The sequence below is a fragment of the Bicyclus anynana genome, chromosome 14, assembly GCF_947172395.1.
Source record: "Bicyclus anynana chromosome 14, ilBicAnyn1.1, whole genome shotgun sequence".
In the NCBI taxonomy this organism is placed as follows: Eukaryota; Metazoa; Arthropoda; class Insecta; order Lepidoptera; family Nymphalidae; genus Bicyclus; species Bicyclus anynana.
This window is the reverse complement of record NC_069096.1, coordinates 10,392,736-10,420,563: the sequence shown is the minus strand read 5'-3', so window position 1 is coordinate 10,420,563 and position 27,828 is coordinate 10,392,736. Positions and strand designations below refer to the sequence as shown.

General features: G+C 38.0%; 2 protein-coding genes across 2 annotated transcripts; one reads left to right on the top strand and one right to left on the bottom strand.

Annotated features, from left to right (window-relative positions):
• The first annotated feature begins 68 nt into the window (after window positions 1-68).
• Window positions 69-3,103, top strand: LOC112051703 (uncharacterized). The gene is made up of 2 exons (XM_024090479.2): window positions 69-707; window positions 1,821-3,103. Exons 1-2 carry the CDS (start codon window positions 645-647, stop codon window positions 3,042-3,044), a joined length of 1,287 nt encoding a protein of 428 aa, XP_023946247.2. The 5' UTR covers window positions 69-644; the 3' UTR covers window positions 3,045-3,103.
• Window positions 3,104-4,742: 1,639 nt separating this feature from the next.
• On the bottom strand, window positions 4,743-27,592 carry LOC112051710 (condensin complex subunit 1). Its single transcript, XM_052885233.1, has 22 exons — window positions 27,360-27,592; window positions 27,097-27,210; window positions 26,747-26,919; window positions 25,509-25,684; window positions 24,499-24,640; window positions 23,769-23,864; window positions 22,553-22,726; window positions 21,288-21,449; window positions 18,639-18,776; window positions 17,692-18,057; window positions 16,827-17,141; window positions 15,825-16,025; window positions 14,544-15,080; window positions 13,811-13,990; window positions 12,184-12,308; window positions 10,858-10,944; window positions 9,801-9,971; window positions 8,672-8,944; window positions 7,152-7,416; window positions 6,351-6,527; window positions 5,103-5,214; window positions 4,743-4,859 (listed from the first exon to the last, which is right to left on the bottom strand). The coding sequence occupies exons 1-22, from the start codon at window positions 27,475-27,477 to the stop codon at window positions 4,780-4,782; spliced, it is 4,182 nt and encodes a 1,393-aa protein (XP_052741193.1). The 5' UTR covers window positions 27,478-27,592; the 3' UTR covers window positions 4,743-4,779.
• Window positions 27,593-27,828: the final 236 nt, after the last annotated feature.

Sequence of the window (27,828 nt, the reverse complement as noted above, 5' to 3'; positions counted from 1 at the left end):
CAGTTGGCGCTTTGAATTTACTTTGAACTATAAACGTCATCGTATATCTGACTGTCCCCCCCCTGATTTGTGGTCTGTGTTTACAATTTTAAAACGCATTTGGAGGTGTTGATATAATATTTGGATATTAATACATAAGGCGAAGAGTAAATTAATAATACGGTTTGCTAAAGTTCTAATATTATTTTATGGTTATTTTCAAAAAGTACTTTTAAAATACTTATAGTTATTTTTCTCCTAATTACAATCTTTTGAGTTATTATGGTTGATGTAAGGATGATGATTACGGATTGTAACCTCTACCGAACATTGACGTTACATTTTACAAATGAATTAAATAAATAAATGAGAATTAAAGGGCAGAAGTATTTGGAGCTGACTCAATCCGTAATTCCTACGGTGATGATTGCATTGGTCTAAAGCCCAGCTTTTAGACTCTAGACTTAAGAGTCTAGAAGTTCGTTGACTTGCTGTAGTTTGGTCTCCCACGCACACCAACTGGTAGAAGGCATATAGTGTCTGACGAGCTGGGCTTAGCTAGCGACGGGCAAAATCCTCCGCTCGAGGAGTTCGTGTTCGTGTGCGCGTGTTCCCGTGCCTGCATTCGCGACGCGATCTAAGTCACTGTTTAGAGTCCATGCAAGATGTCATCACAAAGTACTGCCAGCAAGAGAAAAAGGAAACGCAGACAAGTAGTCGGCAGTGAGGTATATACATGGTCATAATATTATCACACCTCATTCCTGAAAGGTTGGGCAGAGAACTTCCACTTCCTTCTCCTTGCATAGTCTCTTCCATTGTCATCAACAATGGCAAAACAAAGTTTGACAGGTCAAGGTTTGCCAAAAAATCACATTTCTTGTATAGGCGCCCCTTTAAATATTCATATTATTCTATTTTTAGTATTTGTTCTATTTCTACTGTCTATTTTTAGTAGCAGCAACATACATCATCTGTGGAATTCCAACTATCATGCCTCATGACAGACAGACGGATGGACAGTGAAATCTTAGTAATAGGGTCCTGTTTTATCCTTTGACTTTATGGAACCCTAAAATCATCACTTTCATTTATTTACTTACATTAATTTTCATTACAATATTAATAATATTTACCGCTCCTAAGTCACTCTCAGCAGGCAAAGCAAGTATTACTCAGTCATCAGCATAGAGTAAACCTATGATGAAAAATTCATTAATTTTTCAAGTCAATCCATAAAACAGAATAACTAGACTAAAAAGTGAAAAACTTCATTGTGACTTCTGCCTACTGATAAATTTGAAGGTGTTGCCAAGCCAGTGGCATCTCAATTTACACAATTTTCATAAGAACCACAGGAAATAATTGAAGTGCATTATAAAATTATTAAAATTAGAAGAGCCTTGATAACCCAGTGGACCTCTGCCTCTGATTATGGAGGGTGTGGGTTTGAATCTGGTCTGGGGCATGCACCTTTAACTTTTCAGTTGTGTGCATTTTAAGAATTTAAATATCACATGTCTCAAACGGTGAAGGAAAAACATTCTGAGGGGACCTGCTTAGCAGAGAATTTTCTTGATTCTCTGCGTGTGTGTAGTCTGCCAATTCGCATTAGGCCGGTGTGGTGTACTCGAGCTCAGCAGTGAGGTGAATATGAGTTGTGAATTATGATAAAATTATAAATGTCAATTTATTATCAATTATAAATGTTATCAATTCTTCACTGGCTTGGCACCATCTTCAGATAGAACAAATACCTACAGTGGTATTTTACTTGATAGTGTTTTGGATTTTTTTTGAAAAATTTCAATTTGGTAGACCACAATTATTGTTTTTTTTAGGGTCGAAGTATAATAATCAGTGTCCGTAAGTTCTTTAAGGAAGAATATGACTTTTCGAAATTATTTCCTGAGCCTAACTCTCATTTACGAAATGTTACACAACGGACATCTGAGGCAACAGGCGTTGCTCTTAAAACTGTCCGACACATTATAAGAGAAGGGAATAATGTGCCAAGCACTTCCTCAAAGTATACTTCTCCTTTGAAGAAAAGAACAAAACAAGGTAGCAAGTTGGAAATAGATAACTTCACAGCTGATATTGTCCGGAGTACTATACAATATTTACATGTGCAGAAAGAAATTCCATCATTGACGAAGTTAAAAACAATATTAAAGGATCAGATTGAATTTGATGGCTGTCTCAAAACACTTCGTCGGTTCTTACAAAAATTAGGATACAAATGGTGTAAGACAACAAGTTATCGTAGAGTTTTGATGGAACGTCATGATGTACAAATGGGGCGACTTAAATATTTAAAAAAGATTTCTGAATATCGCTCTCTAGGACGGCCAGTTGTCTATAGCGATAAAAGTTATTTTCTTAGCACAGGCACTTGTTTTATATTTGTGTATGCAGGAACAAAGGATGGATTTATTGAAAATGCCTCTGAGATTTATAAAGCCAATTCAACAGCTGATGATTATCACTCTAATATGAGCTATGATAACTATATTAAATGGCTAAATGAAAAACTCTTACCAAATTTACCTGAACGCTCTGTCATTGTCTTGGACAATGAGTTATATGATCAAAAACAACTTACATTAGCAACACCGAAAGAAGATATGAAACAATGGCTTAGAGACAGGGGCATACCTTTTGAAGAATCTATGTTGAAATTAGAATTATATGACATAATAATAAAACATATAAATGAAAACACTAAATATGAAATTGATGAGCTTCTAGAGAGCAAAGGTTTTGATGTCATACGTGTCCCCCCACTTCACCCTGAATTAAATGCAGTTGAAAATATTTGGAGTACTGTAAAAAAATACATAGCATTAAAGAGTTCAGAGCAAAATGTGGTTAACATGGAAAATTTAATCAATGAAAGTTTAAAGAAAATTACAACTGAGACATGGCATGAAACATGCAGTCATATTGAACAAATAGAAAAAACATACTTAGAATATTTTGACCTAGATTTATATTTCCCAATTAATGTGCAAACTGAGGACAGTGAATCAGAGTTTGAAAGTGATGTATTGGACAGTAATTAAATCTGTGATATTTTGTGTAAATTTTTTTTTACTTAATAAAACAGACAAATATCCCAGCATTTCATAGTTTGACAGTGAGAGTGCCAGCTCCATTGTGTGGCTGAGAAAAACTCCTAGCCTCTTATAATTTATAAATAAATTTTTCAGTTTATCCTATAAGAAACTTGACCTTGAAGAAGGGCTTGACACTGTAGTCATGATGTCCCTATAGCAGACATTGAAATAGATATTAATGGCGCCTTAAGAGCGCACGTTTTTTGCATTTACATTTTGTAGGCTTTAAGAGTACATAGAACCTTTCATAACGATGTGAGTAGGGGAGCTCATATATATGCTAGTTGATATGGTGATAGGAAGAATACTTAGTTGTCTATAATGGTTCCATTTTCAGCACTGTCGTTTTGTTTTATTTAAATAAATAAAACAGCCTATAACACTCAAGGTACCCAAGTGGAAGAATTTTTTAAATCAGTTCAGCAATTTCAGAACCTATTCAATGCAAACAATCAAATCTTTTCTCTTTAAAATATTAGTATAGACTATAGACACTTACACAATACACACATTACTTAGCCTGTATTATGGGTTCTAAGACAGCGATTTCATCATAAATTACAAATAAATACTTATGTATTGATATAGAATACCTAGACACTGGAAAATACCTTTCTCATCACACAGATATTTGTGGGAATCGAAAGCAAGTTCACTGCCCACTGCGCCACGCGGCCGTCAACGTGGCGTGTACAATATAGATGCAAAAAATGCATTTAGTCGATTGAAATGTTACATTTTTTAGGCCTTACCTTGCGTTTCTTAGAGGACGCAATTTTATTTTTTGCTGTGTAAGGGGGGTCAGTGTAAAGCTAAAACCAAGTTTGTGGGGTCGCCACCCTTGTCCCGCGGCCGCCATCTTGAAAATAAGGGTTGTAATGGTTTTTACGATATATCTCGTAAACCATTTATCTTATAAAAAAAAATTGTCAATATTATTTTAGCAAATTAAAATCTCTACAACTTTGGTTCAGTAATTTTTTGTCGTAGGACAATAAATAAAAAAGTTATAAGCAAAAATGTGCAGAGAGTTCAGCAAAAAAATAAAATTGCGTCCTCTATAAAACGCAACCCCAAATGTAACTTTTCAATATAGAAATATTATTTCTCTAGTATATCTATGTCGACTCTGAACTTGAATTGCAGTTTTCCATTTTGTATAATTTGTATTTCTAAGTCCTACCCTAGTTAAACACCTAGTGCATGCCATGTTAGGGAAGCATCTTGATTTTCAAGATAATAAGTTTTATTACTTTGAAATCAAACAGTCTTTATTTGTGATTCTGTTCACTAGTGATATTATTTTTTTATATTTTTAGGAAATCTTGTATTTTTGTTAGCTGCAGAATATAGCTGATTTCGTTTTGCAACTTTGTAACCCTCTTTCTTAGGTTACTCTAAATCATTAGATTTCTTATATGTACCACTTACAGTTAGTGCGCTGTACTATGGTGTGGGCGACAGTACGTCGTTCATACTACGTACTATTATCGTGATTTGGCGAACTGTCACCCGCACTATGCTACAGCGCACTAACTAATAGCTATTAACCAACCTTAACCTAATCTGACATGCTGATTTCTAGTTGTTTTTTTTCCCATTTGAGTAAATCCCAAATCTCTATTAGAATAATTATACTGCATGTTGGTTATTTATAAATATTTAATTAAAAAAAAAAACATTAATTATGTTTACGCGTAACTTTTCTGGTCGTCGGTTTTTTGAATACATCGTCCTCCTTGTTTTGACCATCTTCATCAGCTGAAAATAAAGCAAAACATTCATTCAAATTATATTTCAAAAATATACGAGTTCTTGCGGATGCCCGCAACTGCGTGAAATTCTGGTTTTTAAATATCCCATGGAAACCATTGATTTTCAGGTATAAAAAGTAGCCCATGTTCTGCTTCAAGGCCCAATTATCTCTTTACCTACTAAATTTGATTCAGTGGTTTAACCATACAAATTCAAACAGACAATATTATATATGGATATGAATATTACCTGAGTCATCTGAATTATAATTATAAGTGACTTTTTTTCTCTGTGCCCCTTTCCTGACGGACTTTCTGACAGATTGTGGAGTAGCGGGTTCTGTGTTCTCTGGTGGCTCATTCTGAAAGTACATAAAATTGTATGCTTATTTTTTTTTTATTATACTTTAGTAAAGGAAATGGTGTCCTTGTAATTATGACAAAACATCTTTGGCAGTTTTCTAAATGGACACTTCAGCAATGTCTTTCACCTCTTACCAAGCAAGAAGTTTGTGCTAAGAAGGCATGGGATCTAGGCTTTTAGTCAGGCACATTGACCGTGTAGCTATTGAGTGTTCTAACTATAATATTAATATTAAGCTTTTAACTCTTTATTTTGAAAGAGGAATGCTCACCAACTAATACAATGTTGGCCCTGGAAACTCAGGTATACCCCAAATAAAGTATCACTCTTCTAACTTCTTGTGACGATGTGACTGTTTTTCGATGTGCCTCATGATGAGATGAGAGCGAGATATCTATTTTTGATAGTGATTCTAACAAGAGTCAATGATTATCAACACAAGCCTGTCAGCTCCCATTGCAGCAGCGCGGTGGTTTTGACTCTATATGACTCTACGTGACTCTATATGACTATGGTGATGATGAGGCGAGGTTAGAGATTTAGCAGAGTTCTTTGACTATTTAGACTATGGACCTGTTTTGCACCCAAATTCACCAACAAAATAGTCTGTCGTTTTTTGAGGGGAACGAGGTAAACTCACACATCGAAAATATTTAACACTATTAAATATATTCTGTGTCCATACTCTACACTCAACTATAAATTTGACTCGCAATACTCACACGCGTAGCTTTTACACAGACTAACCAACACATCGCTTAGACTATCCACAGAATATATACATAGAATATTCGATTACTTGGTTGATTTTCTGATGTTTCGTCAAAAGAATTCTTTTTAGAAATTGTTTATATTACAAATTTCATAAAATTAAGGTAGAAATACTTACAAATGAAACGTTACTCCATCTTTTACTAAACTACAAGTTTTTGGCCGTTTTTTATGCTATTCAACTACACTAACCGGCATTTTAAGGGAGCTCTTTACACTACGAAAACGATTACAACAATGAAACATCGATTCTACAGCAACAGTTTTTATAAACGCATTAGATCATTGATCTTTGCCAGAGGGGTAACGGTTAGCGAGACAGGTCCTGTTATTAATGGTCGAAGGCAGAGTTCAATGTTATACCTCATCAGGGCTGGAGCTAGATCGCCGTCGGTTGCGGCGCTGCGGCTTGCGGCGCGGCGTGGCTCGCGGCTCAACTCTGTTTTTCTCTCCCAACGCTTCGCTATCGCCTTCCGCCTCATCTCTGTCTCTCACAGCGAAACATTCCTCTATCTTGTCGCCCAGCTCTGTGACTAAGTTCTGGAAAAGTTGCATTTTCAGAGATCGAACGTCATTACTCTCTCAATATGTATTATCCAAATAAAAGATCTTAGACATTAAAAGCTACATTACCAGCGAGTATCTGAGAGTTGTATTATATCCGAAGCGAACGGGACCTGCAGATGAAACTGTGGTGATAGCTAGTATTTACATATATATGGTAAGATGTGTATGCTTCAAAGCCACAAAGTCCTGCATCAATTGAGCCCAAATTCTGACACAGTATACCTAAGTCCATTCGCTTAAAAGTGCATTTTTTTATACATACATACATATAAATAAAATGAAAGTATCTGTCTGTGATTTCAAAATATCTGTGTTTTCTCAATACTCGTATTTGAAAGATAAAAAACACACAAGCTTTTTTAAAATTTTTTAATGGGCCAATCTTTGGAACAATTGAACCGATTTTAATGGGAAATAGAGGAGGTTATTGAGCAACATAAAGGCTTGTTTTTATCCCGGAAAAAAATCTATGATTCCCGCGGGATTTGTGAAAAACTCATTTTATGTGGACGAAGTAAACCTAACTAAAAATGAAGCGTGTGTCTGTGATTTCGAAATACTTGTATGTTTTCAATGTATGTGCATAAGTGACTTTACCTTTACTTCAGTGCGTGCCATTTTAGAAGTGTTATTCATGATCGTTGTGAAGGACTCCATGACGCCGGCGCAGTGCAGTTTGTCCTTGTAGCAGTCGAGGTTCTCGATCAGTTTCCGCAGCGAGCGCTCGTTGTACGTGAAGAGGGACAAACAGTACGCCAGGTCCCGCCACTGGCGCTCCTCAGTCGACAACTTGAAGCGGTGGCACAGCTTCTCCACCAGGGCTTCCATTTGCCTGTCTTTTTGTATGAGGGATGTTATGTATCTGGAATTTTAAAACATAAAACCATAATTTAATTAAATTTTCGGTTGGTGGGAGGTTTCGTTTCTAGTTACTGGTAAAGACGTACCGCCAAGCGATTTAGTGTTCCGGTACGATGTCGTGTAGAAACCGATAGGAATGATTTCATCCTACTCCTAACAAGTTAGTCCGCTTCCATCTTAGATTGCATCATCACTTGCCATCAGGTGAGATTGTAGTCAAGGGCTTACTTGTAAAGAATAAAAAAATATATATATTATTTTACGAGCGTAAGTCCGCGTCTTCGACCGCCCTTAGACCTCATTAATCCAGCCCAATCGGAAAATCCGTTTTTAGTGGATACTTACTAAGTATAAATTACCTCCCTGCCAAATTTTAGCGTTGTACATCAAAACCGCTTGTTTTGCAAATTTCGTGGTTTATGACCTTTCGCATTTATATGTTAAGATTGTTATTGAATAAATCATGATAAAAATACGAAATATAATTTGATTTAAGAAATTTTAAAATTCAACCTCAAAACCCGGTTTGGGTTTTCTATTCTATCATCTACTATTATCGCTATCGCTATCACTATTATATTCGACTTTCCAAACAAAATTACAACACTTATTTTACCCCCTTCTCTTTTTATTTTAAGGATAAAAAGTAGCCTATGTTCTGCTCCAAGGTTCCATTTATCATAATACCAAAAATCGGTTCAGCCATTTAGCCGTCAAAAGGTAATAGACGGACTTACTTTCGCATTTATAAGTATACATTAAAAAAATGTTTATTTATAACAACCCTAAACTACTCCTCCGGTACATTACGCTTTGGATCATTCAACCTTGAGATGTTGTCCGGCATGATATACAGACCGTTCCTTTTCTGGAACAGCTGTTTGAAGAACAGCCTTCCGTCAAATATCACTATTAGTATGAAAAATATTTGCTTCCTTTTTTTCCCTTATTTTGCTTATACCTACTGCTGCTCCGGTACATTAAGTTCCGGATCGCTCAACCCTGAAATAATGTCCGACATGACGTTGTACCTACAGGGTATTCCGTTTCTGGGACAGCTGTTTGAAGGTCACCCTCGCGTCAATCAAAACTGTTAGTATAAATATTACTTACATCGTAATAACTGATCCTCCGGTACATTAGGCTCAGGATCGCTCAACCTCGAGATGATGTTATACAAGACGTCCCCTTTATGGAACAGCTGATTGATTAATCCTTTCGCGTCAACCGTAATTATTAGTAAAAAAAATACTTACTTCATAATAACTCTATACTGCTCCTCCGGTACGTTAAGTTCTGGATCGCTCAACCTTGAGATGATGTCCGGCATGACGTTGTACAGCGCGTTCCCTTTTTGGGACAGCTGTTTGAAGAACACCCTGGTCATGGCGGCCACGCGCGGGTCTCTGTCGGCACAGCACAGCGCCATGTCCGCTATCTGTCCCTTCACGCGCACCATTTCGTGCAGAACGAGGAAAGACAGCATCTTCACTGCGCACTGACGTATTTCTAGTTCCTCATCGCTTAGACTGTAGAAACAAAGAAATTAATTTTTCACTACTCTTGCTCACACTGTCAAATTACCACTCCACAACGGGGCTAATCAAGCATTTCAGCCTCTAGGGTCTAAAGTAATTTTGTTTTTTTTTAATTTTAGTCTGTTACGAGCACTAGCCTACTATAAAACGAAAAAGGTTTAATTCGTAAATAATTTAATCATACTAAAATAATGATCTCTATAAAACGAAGGAGGTTTTATTCGTAAATAGTATCATCATAGGTTGGTACGAGTACATAATATGTAAGGCCCTGATTGTTTGATAAAATATTGAAATTGGAACGAAATGCAGCGTTCTTGTCTGTGGAATGCGTATTTTTTTTATTGAGTTGCGAGCTGCGTCTGCAAAAAGAATTTTGAATACTGCACTGAATTATTTTATTTTCTCGCAATCGTATATAATGGGTCTTTTTAGCCCCTTGTATAACAATCTACTATTTAATTGACTGTTACTTTGTACTGACTTGAGGTATAGTATGGCTGACTTGAAAAAAAAACCGACCAGGTGTATGGCGCGCTATGCAAAGTGTAGGGTTCCGTGGTTGTATGTCACCAATGCTGACTTACAATTATGGTTTTTAGTTGATCAACTACAAGTTAAAATTCTTTCAATTTTATTTCCTATTAACCTGTTTCATTATACTTCCGCGAAATTCTTCACGGATCTATAAACAATGGTTAGCTAGTCAAGGGGGTTACAGACTCATGACAAAAATCTTTTCTTCGATTCGTTCGAATCAGAACCCAGCAATGCTGTTTGGAAGTTCAATTATGCATGACAGTAGTACTTCCACGCACGTTCGTTAACAAAGATCAGTTTTGCTTACATCTGGTAAATATGATGGGTCCAAGGTTGTGTTAGGTTTGGGAACCGTAGAGTCAAATCAGCAAAAGCAATGGTGAGATTCGTCCTCAGCGACACGGCTTTGGACTTCTTGAGCACGGTCACCATCAGTGTCAGGCCCTCTTCGCACACCACGCTCGACACCAACATGTACCTGTCCAAATAAATCTATATTTAAGAAAGCGCACTTCATCACAAAATATCGAAACCAGATTGACGTGCTAAGTTGAAATTTAGTAGGGAGGTAGTTTTTAGTTAGTGTACGTCAGCTACATACGCGGGGGGGATAAATTCAACCCCTAAAGGGTTGTTTTAGAGGTTGAATTTTCTATCCCTATTGCATTTCACATTATATCGATACTCAATGTAATTTATTACCGTGAACAAAATTTGAGAAATGACGGACTTTCATAAAAAAAGTTCAACCCTTTTTAAACCTTTAGGGGTGAAATTTTATGATGATGGATGATGATGATGATGATGGATGATGATGATGATGATGACGATGATGATGATGGATGATGGTGATGATGATGATGATGATGATGATGATGATGATGATGATGATGATGATGATGATGACGATGACGATGACGATGATGATGATGATGATGACGATGACGATGACGATGATGATGATGATGATGATGATGATGATGATGATGATGATGATGATGATGATGATGATGATGATGATGATGATGATGATGGTGATGATGATGATGATGATGATGATGATGATGATGATGACGATGACGATGACGATGATGATGATGATGATGACGATGACGATGACGATGATGATGATGATGATGATGATGATGATGATGATGATGATGATGATGATGATGATGATGATGATGATGATGATGATGATGATGATGATGATGATGATGATGACGATGACGATGACGATGATGATGATGATGATGACGATGACGATGACGATGATGATGATGATGATGATGATGATGATGATGATGATGATGATGATGATGATGATGATGATGATGATGATGATGGTACGAAGTAAAGTTTACCGAGTATAAGTGAGCGCGGCGGCCGCCTGCAGCGCCGGCGAGCAGCGCGCGGGGTGCGACAGACACCACTTCAGCAGCGGCAGGTACCTGAGCCACAGAGACAACAGTACCTACAGCTAACGACAACGTATGTATGGGATTTAGTTAACACGTTCGCTGCGGCACTGATTTTTCAGTACTTTAACCAATACAATACGAGGTTTTTTGACCTCGTACTAAAACTTTTTGTGGTGTGGTACCGTGCAATACGAGGTTTTTTGACCTCGCACTAAAACTTTGTGGTGGTTAATAACGAGGTTAATTGACCTCGTACTGCAGCGAACGTGTTAAAAAGTGTTCACCTACAGGCATTTTTTATTTTATTTTTAAGTTAGCCCTTGACTATAGCTTGGCAAATTCGTCCGTAGCACTCCCGATGGTCCGCGTGGGCCGGGAGGGGGGTAGCGATTCCCCGCGCGCACAACGTCATACCAGTCCTTCCCTCTGTCCCGTGAGCACAACTGCAGTCCAACGATCCGACCCGTGCAGTCCAGCAGGGCTAAACAAACATTTCAGCCTCTAGGGGTAATAGGGGGGGGGGTTAAAGTAATTTTGTTTTTAATTTTTGTCTGTTACGAGTACTAGCCAAGTACTAGCTTACTTTCTAACGAAGGAGGTGTTATTCGTAAATAAAATGTTTAATTTCTCGTGATATTTAATTTCTCATAATGCACAAAAGTTGGAGGTGCAAGCCCTGGACCGGATTCAAACCTACGTCCTCCGAATCGAAGGCAGTCATAACCACTGGCACGTCTCGACCTGTATATTTACCAAACAAAAAAAAAATAATGATTTCATTTTACGACTTATTGGAAACTTTAAAATAACAATTATACTTAAGCTAAATAAATTAGAACTTTCTAGTAGTAATAATGTGTGAGCTACCGCGGACAGACGGACGAACGTGGAGAAACTATAAATAATAATAATAAATGATTTATTTAGCTTAGTACACAAACAATATAAATATAAAAAAGAAAAAAAAAACACAAAAACATAAGACTAGATTAAAATTAAACAAAAATTTAAAAAATAATTTTTTTTAGAAAGAGACCACACACCTTTACAAATGGTGACTTTGCAAAGCTTGGCTCCCTGGTGTGCGGTCTCTTCTAATTGTTATTAATCTAACTTATATACTACTAGAATACAATATTACATCAGCTAAAAAGGTTGCTGCCCCAGCATAATGCTACAGTGTTTGCTGCAGCGCTGGTATTCTGGCGCAACCTTAGGTAATGGATCCATAAAGGGTCCTTGTTGAGTACGGAACCCTAAAAAATGTACCTGGCGAGCGCGGTGCCGGGCCCCACGATGTTCAGCTCGCACACGCTGCGTATGTACTCAGCGTCCGCGTCGTCCGCCACGGCGCCCTCCAGCCCGGCCTCCTCCTCCGTCATTGTTGTGTTTGTCTGAACAAATATTATTTAATATACTCGATCCCCAACCCCCAAATTTGCTATCATCTGTTGTACTTCTCATTACGTGAGCAGCTAGACTATTTATTTATAAGTTTGAATTGTTCTCCTTTAAAAGTTGCACAACAATCGGCGACAGCATAGGTATGTCACACCCCCAATACAGTACCTACACGCGAATGATTTTAAACTTATTTCGTGGTTGTTCATTATGAATGTTATTTAAACGGGTACATGCCACGATAAAACGACGAGATTTTTATTGTCGATATTTCGGCCCAGTTGCATGGATCGTGGTCACGACGGGACTGAAGTTGCGAGATGAGAAGTGAAGTCAGCTGTTAGGGGCAGAATCGATCTTCCCTCTTTCTTGTTCTTTTTCTTTTTTCAACCACCTCGCGTTTTTGGCTGTTTAGGCAAACCACACTCACGACATCGCTTTTGTTATTATGCGTATCGCGGCGCCCTCTTGGTTTGCACAATTCTACCACCGGGTTCCACTCGCTGGCTAGTTTGAAACCATCTTCCCGATTGAAATTATTTTATTTTCGAATTTCAATGGCTTCTCGAACTACTCGGGGTATATAGTAATATCGACAATAAAAATCTCGTCGTTTTATCGTGGTATGTACCCGTTTAAATAACATTCATAGTACACGCGAAGTTGATCAAAGTTAATCGAATGCGTTAATAAAGACTCAAACTTCGCTTCACTTCATGCAACCTCGCCTCGATTCGCATCGTTGCCAAATTTGACGGGTCCAAGGAGTGGAGAGAGACCAAGGAGTCGAAGCGAGTTGTGTAAAACTAATTGATCAAATTATCAAACTCGATTATACCCACCATTCTGACGCTTTCTTCCCACACAAAGTGTGTTCCGCTAACCCTGCACCCTACATACAATACAATCTTTGACTGTTTAAACTATGGACCTGTTTCGCACCCAAATTCACCAACAAAAAAGTCTGTCGTTTTTTGAGGGGGACGAGGTAAACTCACACATCGATACGTGTATGGACACCTTTAACTAAATTCTGTGTCCATACACTACACACATCTATAAATTTGACTCGCAAAAGTCACACGCGTAATTTTTACACAGACCAACACATCGCTTAGACTATCCACAGAATATATACGTAGAATATTCGATTACATGATCGATTTTTTGCTGTTCCGTCAAAAGAATCTATTCTTTTTAGAAATTGTTTTTATTAAAAATTTGATAAAATTTAGCTAGAATACTTACCAATGAAACGTTACTGCATCTTTTACTAAACTACAAGTTTTTGGTCGTTTTTTATGTCTTTCTACTACACAACCGGCATTTTTAGGGAGCTCTTTACACGGCGAAAACGATTACAACAATGAAACATCGATTCTACAGCAACAGTTTTTATAAACGCGTTAGATCATTGATTTTTGATCTTTGCCAGAGGGGTAACGGTTAGCGAGGCAGGTCCTGTAATGGTGGAAGAATACAATAGCCAACTTACGGACGGCGTCTTGTTGGAGACGACGCTGGCGGAGCGCTTGTTGCGCGAGGCGGCGCTGGCGCTGGACGCGTTCATGAGCGTCTGGCGCCGCAAGTCATCCGCGCGGCCGCGGCGCGCCGGCGTGGCGAGCGCGCCCGCCTTTTTTTTCCGCTTCTCCTCCGCCTTGCGCACTTCGCGGACCTGAGTAGGTACATCGTTATTTCAACACATACACAAGTTCAACAACTTCCTGTAGTATTCATACATTTTATATGGACTCGCCGCACACGGTTGACGCCGGTAGCCGCCACATGCTACAATTGTCGATGCTCGCTTCTTGTGGCCCGCATCGGCCATTAACGCCGATACAAAACGCCGCAACGCGCCACTCGCAAGATTCCGCACCCCTCTCTGTTAAAATTGGATGTATCCAATAACTATAACCGACAAAGACGTACCGCCAAGCGATTTAGCGTTCCGGTACGATGTCGTGTAGAAACCGAAAGGGGTGTGGATTTCATCCTCCTCCTAACAAGTCAGCCAGCTTTCATCTTAGATTGCATCATCACTTACCATCTGGTCTGGGCTTAGCCCTTGACTGCAATCTCAATAATAAAAAAAAACTAAGGATTCGTCTTTTCGCACAAAATTATGCATGTGTGTGCTCAGTGCTGTAGCTAAATTCGGATCACCTTTTACGGTGATTTTGTAGGGACGCAACCTATCTATAGTATAAAATTATCATTGCGCTTACCTCATTTCTTCTTCTCAGCTCGTTATAAACACATATGTCCAAGTAAATAAGTTGTTGCAACGCGACGTGTCCCAGCACAAATATGAAGCGAGTCAGCATTTCAGTTGGCACGCTAGCTTCGTCCTCACCTTCCTTTATTACAGTTTCCTCTACACGTTTATACATTTCCGCTAAAATCTTCGTGCAAATAACATCAGGAGTATCGCACACAGCGTAAATAAAATCGATGGAGTTGCTGGCGAAAGATGCAAATTTGTCGCATTTTGAAAATGTTTCCAATAAGCTTTCATATAAAGATGTGAATATAGCGTGGTCAGCGGGGTATTTTTGTGATTTATTTCCCAGAGACGTGAGTAACTCTGCACTCAGTCGTCTGCTGTTGTAGTCTCCAGTTAGGCCGTGAGTCTGGATGACTTCGATGTTGGCTAGTGCGACGGACGGCTTCGCTTTGGATATCATGACGAGCAGCGTGAGCGCTGCGTAGCTGTCCGAATCTGTGGTGCCGTCGATTTTCTTTAGAAATATTTCCCAGAACACCTAAAAAAAATAGAAATCATCAATACATCTTATTAAAACTCAGACCAATTATAGAAGGACCTGTATCGCACTCATAGTCACAAACAAAATTGTCTGTCATTTTCTGAGGCAAACAAGCTTAAATTTGGTATATATATTATACTAAACTAAAAATTAAATTATTCATCGTTCATAATTATTTATTCTTCATGTTTATATTGTTTTTAAGATGTATTCTGCTATTCTTGGCGGAGAAAAATCCAACGAATCAAAACCATGAAAATCGGTCCAGCAGGTCTCGAGTTTATAAGTGTTGTAACAAACACGATTTTCTTTTATATATATAGATTAGGTGTGAAATGACTATTGAATTATACCCTCATTTTTAATTTGTTTGTTGGTAAACAGTACTCATCAAGATAGGCTGTAGTATAGTTGTACCTCAGACCAATTATAGAAGGACCTGTATCGCACTCATAGTCACGAACAAAATTGTCTGTCATTTTCTGAAGAAAACGAACTTAGATTTAGTATATATCTTATACTAAACTAGAAGATTTTGCCCGTTTTTTAAACAATTCAATTATACAAAAAGGTATTTTTACGGAGCTCTTTAACCGACGAACACGATTACAACTATTTAACATCGAAACTATTGAGACAGTTTCTATAATCGGATTAGGTCGTTGATCATATACTTTGACAGAAAAGTAACGTCTGGCGAGGCAGGTCCTATGCAATAATTGGTCTGAGAGTTGTACACACCTGTATGATGGCCGGCGTGATGTCCCCCTTGGTCAGCCAGTTGTCGACGAGGTGCTCCAGCGCGAGCGCGCTGCCGCGGTCCACGGCGCCCACCAGCGTCACCAGTTTGCTGGCGATGGCGAAGGCCCGCGCGCGCTCCGCCTTGCTGTCACTCTCCAGGTACATCTCGCGGTACGCGCGCTCTACTGCCTCGCGCTTGTCCTAAACCATGTTACTTAATAAGCTAGTTGACACTCTTTAAAAGGGTCTTAAATTGTTCATTGTTGTTCTGGTAGATTTAAATTAAATTAAAATATTTTTTTGAGACAATTTCGTGATCTATACTACAGCCTTTCTTGATGAGTACTGTTTACCAACAAATTTAGTCATTTCACAACTAATAATAATTATAATTAACTTGTTCTTAAATTAATGAAAATAAATTTTATTAATAAGCTTAGAACAATTGGATATGGTTAATATATTTTGAATATGTATTGAATTTGTAAACAAAAAATACATAATTTAAAATAAATAAGTTATGAAATGACATGCGGTTTCTACCCTCATTTTTTATTTATTTGTTGGTAAACAGTATTCATCAAGAAAGGCTGTAGTATAGACCAGACATTTTCCTTTTGTCCAAACAAACTAAGCGAATAGTACTTGTTGAGCTTACTGTGCCGTGGCAGACTAACATTCCGAAGGATCACCGTAAAAAAGTAAATAAATATTATGACCTAACAAATGAACTAACTAAAAATGGTTATGTTAGTCTGTACGCCGTAAAAGCAGGTGCGAGAGGATTACCAGCAAAATCTCTCTATAACTAAAATCTCTTGCTTGATCTCTCTAGAACTGCAGCAAGTTCTATTAGAACGGGTGTCAAAAGCTGTTCTAAAGGGATCTTACCAAATTTGACTAGGCAGGGAGAACAACACGAGCTTCCATTTTAGATAGCATCATCACTTATAAGTTGAGATTGTAGTCAAGTAAAGAATAAAAAAAAAACAAAAGACTCACCTGATCTGGAGACCAAACGAGATGTAGCATATTAACTTTAGCCGCGTCGATGTTAAAGTGGTGCGCTGCAGTGAAGAAGTCTATCGCCTCGCTGACGTCACCCGCCTGCTTTGACATCAACAGCGAGTTGATCAGCGGAATAGCTTCGGAGATCACGCGGCTGAAGTTGACAGACTCCTGGAGGAAGGCCACGACGCTCTCCTTCTCTTCCACTCTCTTGTGCAAGGCGAGCTCGTTCTCACACTGCTGCGTAAGAGATTGCCTTCTCTCTGGTATCACGAAGATGTTGCGGAGGAGTGCCACGAAGTAGTCCAGCTGGCGACAAATATCAACATCAGCTAAAAATCAGCGCTGGGTGTTCATGATTGGTACATGCAGCACAATGCTGAGCTATATCCTTTTTCAAGGTTGTGCCAAATATATAAAATTAAGTTAGTAAGTAAATATGATGGTCGTAATGTTTGGCACAATTTTTGGAATAAATGTTTTTTCTTTCTTTCAACATCACATCGTCAAGAATATTTTTTACACTAGGTCGGAAAGGTTTTTTTGTAGCAGATTGGCAAGCCTAATTCCCATTTAACCACCAGTGTGTCAATGTAATTTTGTAAACGTATTTTATATCCTTGTTATACTGAGATGAAAAGATCGTATGTGTTGCACAAGGTTGCTTAGTTATAAAAATCTTGTGCAGTTGAATATCTTGCTACTCTTCTATTTCTACACTCATGGCAAACAATAATATCTTAAGTCTAGCATGATAAATAACTATGAAATAACTATGAACCAAAAGATTTATTACACTCAAATGACATCATATCACAGATCTTTCGAACTCTGAAAATATTGGCAAAAACAAAAATACCTGATCAGACTTTTCCATTTCACATCTCAACAGTTTCGCATCTGGATATAACCGTTCTGTGTGCTTCACAACAAGATACGCCTTAAAGTAATTCTTTTCCCGTATACTCCTGCGTATTCCTTCGTACAAATTGTCCAGCGTGGCTTGAGACAAATCTGGTTCATCTTGTGTAAGTGTGTCCATTTTCTCTTTAATCGTCTTCACAACGTCCTTTTCGATTTCCCCCCATTTCTTTACAAGCGCTGGGTCAGGGTCAGGGTTAAGTTTCTTTTGAAGATCCTCCAAAATTTGTTGTTCCTTCGCCAAATCAGCCTCTAATATTTCCAGTTTCAATTGGGCAGAGAATGGGTTACACTCTAAAAATACCTGAAGTTAATAACATTTTTATTTGTTATTTAAAACATTTTTAATTAGGTACAAATTTTGAGACCAATTAAATTATGTAATTTTAAGTTTTTAAATGTGTAATTAAACAGTTTAAAAGCATTGAATTTTTAAATTTTTTGAATCTACATATTTTAGCTTGATCTATACATTTTGTGAAACTAGGTCCTCCGCCGCGTCTACCTGTCCGTTCAACTCCTCAAAAAACTAGAACTTTTGAAAGGACATATATGAGGTTTTCACCTCACATATATGATTTGCCAAGGTTTTGTGTAAATCGGTTAGAAGTGCCCGTCTGGGAAATTTCATCGAAATCGCTATCTTGTCCATTTTATAAAGAAAACACATAATGGGATATTCCTTTTTTTATTCGATTGCATCGTAAAGCCCCGTGATGGTGGACCCCCCACTAGGTGACATCAAGCGAGTTACAAGGTCGTTGGATGTATGCGGCTCTAGACTGCCGTCCCTGTAAGAAGTCCAGCAAAGCACGACTATTCGCTGATGATGATTATGGTGATCATGGTGATGATGATGATGATGATGATGATGACGACGCTTACCTTGAGCAGTTGTATGGCAGCTTTGCGGACGAGCGCGGCTTTGTCGCGCAGGCGGCCGGCGGCGCGCTGTAGCACGCTGTGCTGCCGCGTCACAGGTATGCACGACTCGCGCATCAGCCGGTGCCAGAACTGAAGCACCTAATAATAATAATAAGCCTGTTTATTTCCAATCCAAATAAAAAAATAACATAACGTACAAGCAATTTTTAAACTTAAAAACTAACATAATATTATAAACTAAAAAAAAATGCATTAATATATTAATTGCTGTCGCTTTCTTCGTTACCATTGATCGGAACCCCTTCTCGGGTAAAGGCCTCCTTTCCTGCTATTGTTCGTACATCATCTATCCACCTTTTTTTGGGGCGCCCTCTTCTCCTTTTTCCAGTTGGTCCTTCCCATACAGTTGTCTTTAAAGTCCATCTTTTATCCGTGTATCTTGCTATATGACCTGCCCACCTCCACTTCTGCTTTAGAGCATATTGTAAGGCATCTATAACTTTTGTTTTACGTCTTATGTGTACGCTCCTGACTTTTTGTATTCATCTTACTTTCATTACACTCCTTTCCATTGCTTTCTGGCATACTGCTATTTTAGTTTTCATTTTAGCGTTGTAAGTCCACGTTTGGCACCCATATGTGAGAGTAGGTAGGACACAGGTATCTAGGACGGTTTTCTTAATATGGAGGGGGAGATCTCCTTTTAGGATTTCCTTCAAGGACCAGAACTTTTTCCAGCTCATATTAATACGCCGTTCGACCTCTTGTTCTTCGTTATTATCTTCGAATGATTTTTGTTTCCCTAGGTATATATAGTTTTTCACATATTCAAGTGGCTTTCCGTTCAGGTTTATAGCATTTCTGTGGGTGTTCGTCATTACCTTTGTTTTATTCTCGTTAATTTTTAGTCCAACCTTTACGCTTTCTTTATTTAAGATATTTATCATTATTTCTAGTTCATTACTTGTTTCAGCAAATAGGACAATATCGTCCGCGAATCTGAGAACTGAAGCACCTGATTGGGCCAAATTCATCTAATATGATATAATATCTATATAAATCACTAGTTATGTTGTTTGCCCTCGATGGACTCCTAAACTACTCAATCGATTTTAATTAAATATACACACTGTGCGAGACCAAGTTCCGAGACTTGGTCGCTAACTATGGGCCTCATAAGAAGGCTCAAGTCACACAGCGGGCGATGGAACGAGCTATATTAGGAGTATCTCTGCGTGATCGAATCAGAAATGAGGAGATCCGCAGAAGAACCGAAGTCACCGACATAGCTCAACGAGTTGCGAAGCTGAAGTGGCAATGGGCGGGGCACACAGTTCGAAGAGCCGATGAACGTAGGGGTCCCAAAGTGATGGAATGGCGACCCCGCACTAGTAAGCACAGTGTTGGCCGACCCCACCAGGTGGACTGACGACATCAAGCTAGTCGCAGGGATTCGCTGGATGCAGGTGGCTCAATATCGTGATGTTTGGAAGTCAAATATTAATTTCTGTTAGCTCAAAACCACAATCCGTGATATCATGAGAATCCGTGAGTAGATTGCGCTGTTTCCAAGACAATGTCATAATCATTTATTATAGCAAATTATTTGTTATAGGTTAGGGGTAGGGGTAGAGTAGTGGTAGGGTAGGTTTTATGGTAAGGATAGGAAAGAAGTAAGCGCACATAAGTCAAAGCGAAGCTTGACCAGGTCCGCTAGTAGTTTTATAGTTTGCAGAATAAAAAAGAAACGAAAGTAAACCACATGTCTGAAGCAATACTTCTTTTAAATATAAAAAGCAAAGCGTCATCTATGAGCCTCAGGCATAACTGCATCGCAACAGATTCTTGAAGTGTACAAAAAGGGATTGTTCCAAGTTCTCTTCAAACAGAACCATCTATTGTTAGTTTAAATTAACTAAGGCTGTTTCGCTATCCCTGTATATGGCAGCACACATTTTAAGTCGCCAGATTACACTTTTCGTACACCAAGTCAAGCGTGCATAAAGAAGTTTTACTTCAAAAATGGGGCGTGGCTATCATAGACACGGCCGCATTGTTTGACGTCATCATTAACCACCCAAATACAGAGGTTACATATGATAGGGGTTCGGCTAATAGTCCACCACGCTGGCCAAAAGCGGATTGCCAGACTTCACACACGTAGAAAATTAAGAAAATTCTCAGGTATGCCGACTTCCTCACGATGTTTTTCCTTCATCATTTGAAGTGAAACACGTGATATTTAACTCGCAGCTCCACGCTCATCACCTCGCACATCATGCCCAGGACACTGATTTGGATCGTGTGTGACTTGCCTTGTGGCGCACGTACGCGGACAGGTCGTGCATGTGCTCGTACAGGTCGTCGAGGAAGTCGTCGCGCTGTATGCGCTGCTCGTCGGACAGCCCCTCGCCGCGCAGCTCCACGCTCAGCACCTCGCACATCATGCCCAGGACACTGATTCGGTTCGTGTGTGACTTGCCTTGTGGCGCACGTACGCGGACAGGTCGTGCATGTGCTCGTACAGGTCGTCGAGGAAGACGTCGCGCTGTATGCGCTGCTCGTCGGACAGCCCCTCGCCTCGCAGCTCCACGCTCAGCACCTCGCACATCATGCCCAGGACACTGATTCGGATCGTGTGTGACTTGCCTTGTGGCGCACGTACGCGGACAGGTCGTGCATGTGCTCGTACAGGTCGTCGAGGAAGTCGTCGCGCTGTATGCGCTGCTCGTCGGACAGCCCCTCGCCGCGCAGCTCCACGCTCAGCACCTCGCACATCATGCCCAGGACACTGATTCGGATCGTGTATGACTGAAAATACATATAATATTGACTAATTGTTTTATATTGTTATTATCGCCGCGATATATTTCACACAGATCAGACAGGAAATTTTATATCTCTTCTTGCACCTCGATACCTAAGAAGACTTTACATCAAAATGTTGTAAACTCAATATCACCTAAGGATACTTCAGTAACAAGCACATACTATGACTTGCACTTTAAGATGTTGGTCCTGGTTGGTGTCATTATAATCCTCAGACCAATTATAGAAGGACCTGTATCGCACTTATAGTCACGAACAAAATTGTCTGTAATTTTCTGAGGAAAACAAGCTTAGATTTTGTATATATCTTATACTAAACCAGAAGTTTTTGCCCGTTTTTACACAATTCAATTACACAAAAATGTATTTTTACGGAGCTCTTTAACCGACGAACACGATTAAAACTATTTAACATCGATTCTATAGAGACAGTTTTTATTATCGCATTAGATCGTTGATCATATACTTTGACAGAAAAGTAACGTCTAGCGAGGCAGGTCCAATACAATAATTGGTCTGAGTTATAATCTGATCTTTACAGGTTTATGTACGTTAAACCCACCAATCAGCGGCCAAACTTTTGCAAGAACAGAGGCCTGGCCATTCATTAGATCACCAACCGCAACCGGTGGTCAGGGCTCCAGAATGAGGAACCTCCTCAAAATACGCGCTGTCTCAAGAATCACTGCCTTCTGTATCCGACCCTTGATCCAGCCAGTTAAGCGAAAGATTCTTAAGGTGTTAGTAGAAGCTTTTCGCTATACCTTTGACTGAAATGACAATAATACTTGACTCAACATTCCGCATGGCGGTATTTTTTTTTAATGTTTGAACTTCTTCATTTATCAACCAATTTTAAAAATTCTTTTTTGTTTGAAAGAGTATACTTTCAGATTGGTCCTATTTAATTTTCATGAAAATCCGTTTAGTAATTTTTTTGTTGAAGAAGTTTTTAATGTATTTGTTAATTATCACAACAATAACATATACTATGTTTTCTTATCAGAAAGGGGGGTTTTAGATTTTATTTAAACATATTTATGAAATTTAAAATCAATAAATAAACCTTGAAATGTATATTGTACCTCATCACTTTCCAAATAAGATTGTATCATGGCAATGGCGCTGGTCATTTCCTTAGGCAGTTCCTTGGTGAGTTCCAGTAAGAAGGCTCCACAGTTCTTTGCAGCACCTTGTTCTGTGCTGACGCCCCCACTGTCCTCCTCGCTTGATGCCAGTGCTTCGGCTATTTCACGAACCTAATATACGAAAATATAGACCCTATCAAGTAAGTTGAACCAAAATAACAAAGAAGAAAATTGTTGGATATGCGTGGTTGTTTTGTATGTTAAAAATATCAAATAATTAAAATTTTGTAATGGCGGTAAATTGTAAACGTTTTTGAAACCACATCAAGTGAAGATTGGATAGTGCGTTTGTTTTTTATGATTATTGTGGAATATGTAAAAAAACGTTCGTCTTGTTATGTCAACGTTATGTTTTGACGGCCTCCGTGGCGCAGTGGTATGCGCAGTGGATTTACATGGATCCTGGGTTCGATCCCCGGCTGGGCCTATTGAGGTTTTCTTAATAGGCTACTCGCCTGCTGTACAAACCTAAGAAGATTTTTTGCATATATGCAGTTTAGATGCCTAGAAACTCTAAACATATTTTTATTTATGATAATAATCTCGTAATTGTAATATTTTTATAAAACAAAATTGTATTTTCATAACGTCACCACAAACGCCAATCATAAACTGTGACGTCATTCGCTACAAGGCATCGGTTTGTGATTGGCGCTTGCGGTGCCGTGATATATCACATCACTGTAAACGCCAATCACGCTGTTATCTCTATAAATGACGTCACTTGCAAATTTTACGCAGATATTTTTTCATTTATATTATATTTTTGACTGGTTATTATTGACGGGACAAAATAAAATATAACTTATAATACTTCCATAATTCAGTTTAAACACTGTTTACAATAGAGGCAAGTAGCCTATTTCCATGTCTAGCTGGTGGAAGGCTTCGGCCGTGGCTAGTTAAAACCCTACCGACAAAGACGTACCGCCAAGCGATTTAGAGTTCCGGTACGATGTCGTGTAGAAAGCGAAAGGGGTGTGGATTTTCATCGTCCTCGTAACAAGTCAGCCCGCTTCCATCTTAAATTGCATCATCAGGTGAGATTATAGTCAAGGGCTAACTTGTAAAAAAAACGTGAAATGAAAAAAAAATTATAAGTACTTATTCATGTTTTTTTTTGCAAAAATATATAATATTTTGTGATTGATACCATTTGTGGTCCAAATGTTCCAAGTCCAAAGTCTTTTGTCAACTGCACCACTCCAGCACATATCGGAGACACAGAGTGTTCTGCTATTTGTAAAATCTGTAACAATCGATCAAACTTTTGTAAAATTATGTAGGGATGTAACATATCTATTAGTAGAAAATCTTTGGTCAAGGGTAAATAAAACTAAAAAGGGTAAATAATATTGTGGTAAATAAAACATAAATCTTACAAGTTATCGTGATACCGTATAAAACTGAATTTTCACTTCAACAGGTGAGAATTTAATCAAACAATAACTTGTACTTATGCAGGGTGTCCCAGAACTCGACATCAAGCCGAAACAGGGTGACAGGATTGATTATAACCAACATGAGAAAAAAAATCTATCCCATCCAGTTTGTCCAGCCAAATCTATAAACATTTAAGAAAAACCTAGAAATTTGGTCAAACTGTAACCATTTTTCGGTTATTGTGGTTATTATTTATTATTTTTGTTCAATTAAACTTTGGAAACTTAAACCTAAATAACATTTCTAGACTCTAAAATCAAAAATAATGACACAATTACCAAAGTTTTCTAGAATTAAGACTATTTGTAAAACTATAAATTAAAATTTTTTATAATGTGTCCTTTCTGTATTCGGGTATGTTGATAAAAAAACATGTCAAACAGATTGATTGAGAATGTATTGTCCTACCAGACTAGAAGAGTTAAGGTTTTTTTTCTTACCTGAACCAATTTAATGAGGCAAGATGTCCCGTGGTTATATTTCTTTATGAGTACACCTAGTATTTGAAAAACTATTTCTCTGACAGTTTTGCTCTTCACTATTTGGTCCTCCAGAGCATTGTAACAAGGTTGTGATACCATTCTAAAACAACATAAAATATGTGTATTTGTTATTTTCTATTGCCATCATATTATAACACTAGCTGACGCCGCGCGGTTTCACCCGCGTGGTTCCCGTTCACGTAGGAATACGGGGGTAATATATATATATATATATAGCCTATAGCCTTCATCAATAAATAAGCTATCTAACACTGAAAGGAATTTTTAAATCGGACCAGTAGTTCCTGAGAATAGCGTGTTCAAACAAACAAACTCTTCAGCTTTATAATATAGAGTAGAGAGTAGATAGAATATAGTACAGATTCATTTACAAATGACAATAGATGAAATACAATATATGTTGATAAAAAGAAATAATGTTATTGTCACAAGTATTTCGCCCCATTGCACAAAAATCACTCATGCTACAATTTCCCTCAAAACAGTGGCATAAATAACTATTTTTTTTGTTGTTTGTTATGATGTGACACTTTAACTACAAAACTTATCAACCTGAAATTTTTCTACACACTGTCAGGGGTAATATAAATAAAATGCTCATGAAGCTGGCTAACTTGTCAAGAGAAGGATGAAATCCACACCCCTTTCGGTTTCTACACAACATCGTACTGGAACGCTAAATCGCTTAGCGGTACGCCCTGGACCAAGTTAAGAAAACCTCAATCGGCCCAGTCGGGAATCAAACCCAGGACTTCCGTTTTGTAAATTGCCACAGAGGCCGTCAAACGTGGCACTTTGTGTCCAGAAAAAAGTACTGGTTCAGAGGTATTGCAAAAATGAACTTCTAAACACAAGAAAACAAAGTTGTGGGAAATGACTTTTAATAATTTAGATAATTTAATATCAACTGTAATTATTTAGATAATTTAATAATTTACTGTACTTACGACACAAAGTTGTGTTCAGCCAAAGGCGGGTCCCACAGGTTGGAGAGTGGTTGTTGTAAGACTAGGTGTAAAGTGATCAATGCTGTCTGCCTGTCAGCCTCGGTCCAGCCACAGAGCTCATCTTCTTCTGTTACCGCTTTCTTGCCTTTCTTACCTAATGTCAGCTTTTTTAATTTCTGAAAGTATTAACAATCATTATCAAATTTTGTTAATGTGAGTGTTGTGGATGTTGTCAATGGGTTTCTTAAATATCATCATCATCATTATCAACCCATATTCAGCTCACTGCTGAGCCCGAGTCTCCTCTCAGAATGAGGGGTTAGGCCAATAGTCCACCACGCTGGCCCAATGCGGATTGGCAGACTTCACACACACAGAGAATTGAGAAAATTCACTTATTCATTAATTTCTTAAAATGCACACAACTGAAAAGTTGGAGGTACATGCCCCAGACCAGATTCGAACCCACACCCTCAGGAATCGGAGGCAGAGGTCATATCCACTGGGCTATCACGGCTCTTATTCTTAAATATACACTGCAATAATAGATATGAATACTTTTCGCTCAGTGAATCCATGTAATGCAAAGAATGGGGTTTTTTTATTTATATATTTTTTAATTTTTAACAATCAAAACAAACAAAAAGAACATGTGCATCTAATTGAGAACTTCCTTTGTTTTAAGTCAGTTAAATATATAAAAAGCTATTAAAAATAAATACAAAAATTGTTTCCTCCTCATGCTCAAACAACTGGCAGTCAGGGCTCCAGAGAGGGAAAAATGTTTACAATATATGGTGTCTCAAGAAATTTTGCTTTCTGTACCTATCCCTTGATCTGACTTCAAAACTTTCTTAAGGTGTTGGTTGAATCCGTTGAACTGTCCGTCCGTCCATTTGTTGTAGTGTGTTTGACATTATTTTCCCTAATTTGGTTTTGAAACCTCCTACATTCCAAACCACAGGTGGATTAAATGTAATATTTGACTTTGAGGGCAAGACATGACATAATCCCTAATTATGTTTCCTTTTGTTAAATTAATAATTATGGCAATGGCTATCTAAATAAATAAAAGCGAAAGGTCACGAAATATGGAAGACAGCTAGACATACTAAGATGAAATTTGGCAGGGAGATAGATAGTAGTTAGTTGACATCTGCTAAGAACAGATTTTATGACAAGCCCAGATTAAAGGCAGACAAAGTCATAGGCATCCGCTAGTCTATATATATACTCACATCAGCAGCTAATTTCACATCTTTAATTTTCATTATTTCTGTGAACAAATATATGACCATCTTCACAATGTTCGAATTCTTCACTCGAACGTCTTCATCAATTGTCTGCTCTTGAAGTATAGGCTCCAAATGTGCACAAAGACTTTTTACAGTTCTTAGTATGTGCTCAAATCCTAAGGAAAATTCCATATTTAGTAAGTAGTAGCATGTTCTTTTTTGAAGTTAAACTTTTAAAGAGTAACCTGGTGAAGGTACTCCCTAAGGACCTTATAAGTATATATTTTATAAGCCATAGAAGTTTTGAAGAATAAAGGAAGATGTTTGTATTTTCATAATTTAAAAGTACCTACCTTTATTTATCTCGTTCCATTCAAGTTTACCTCCATGCACAATAATTGAAAAGTATGTATCGAAGTGTTCCAGTATATATTCAACACCCTCAGAGTTGTAGCTTCGGGCTGCATCTACAAAATACATTTGTTATTGTTATATCAGTGGGACTTATGTAATTTAAGATGATGGGCTGTAATTTTTTTAATAGGATAGCTTAAATTACAGCGAAGATTAAACCTATATTAAACAAAGTAAACATTACAGAAAAATTAGTACAAACTTTGTAGTTTCGATAGTAACAATCTTGGTTGGACAATATCTTCTACATGGTATTTGCCAGCGTGAGCTTCGAGTAGCTCGTCCTTTTTTAAGGGAATACAAAACTCAAAGTGACTCATTTTACTATAGTTTCTTAAACTTAAACTTAGCTTTATATTATTTAATTCACATTAAAAGTAAAAACTAAAATTACTAAAATAACAACAATGTGGCGGCAGTTGGTGTTTTGAAAATTTAAATTTGACTTGACATTTAACAATGACATATTTTGACTTTTCTAGCTTTTTTTTTGAACTAGCTTGATGGCTCTGAGTTCTACTCATTTGTGCCCCTGTTTCCTTTTTTCTTAAACTGGCTTTATGGCTCTGAGTTCTAACTCTAGTCTATGATATGTGTTGTGAAAGAATGTTTGTCTGAGATTTGACACGTAAGTTAAAACGTCAAGTGACATGTAAGCCAAGTGTCATCGA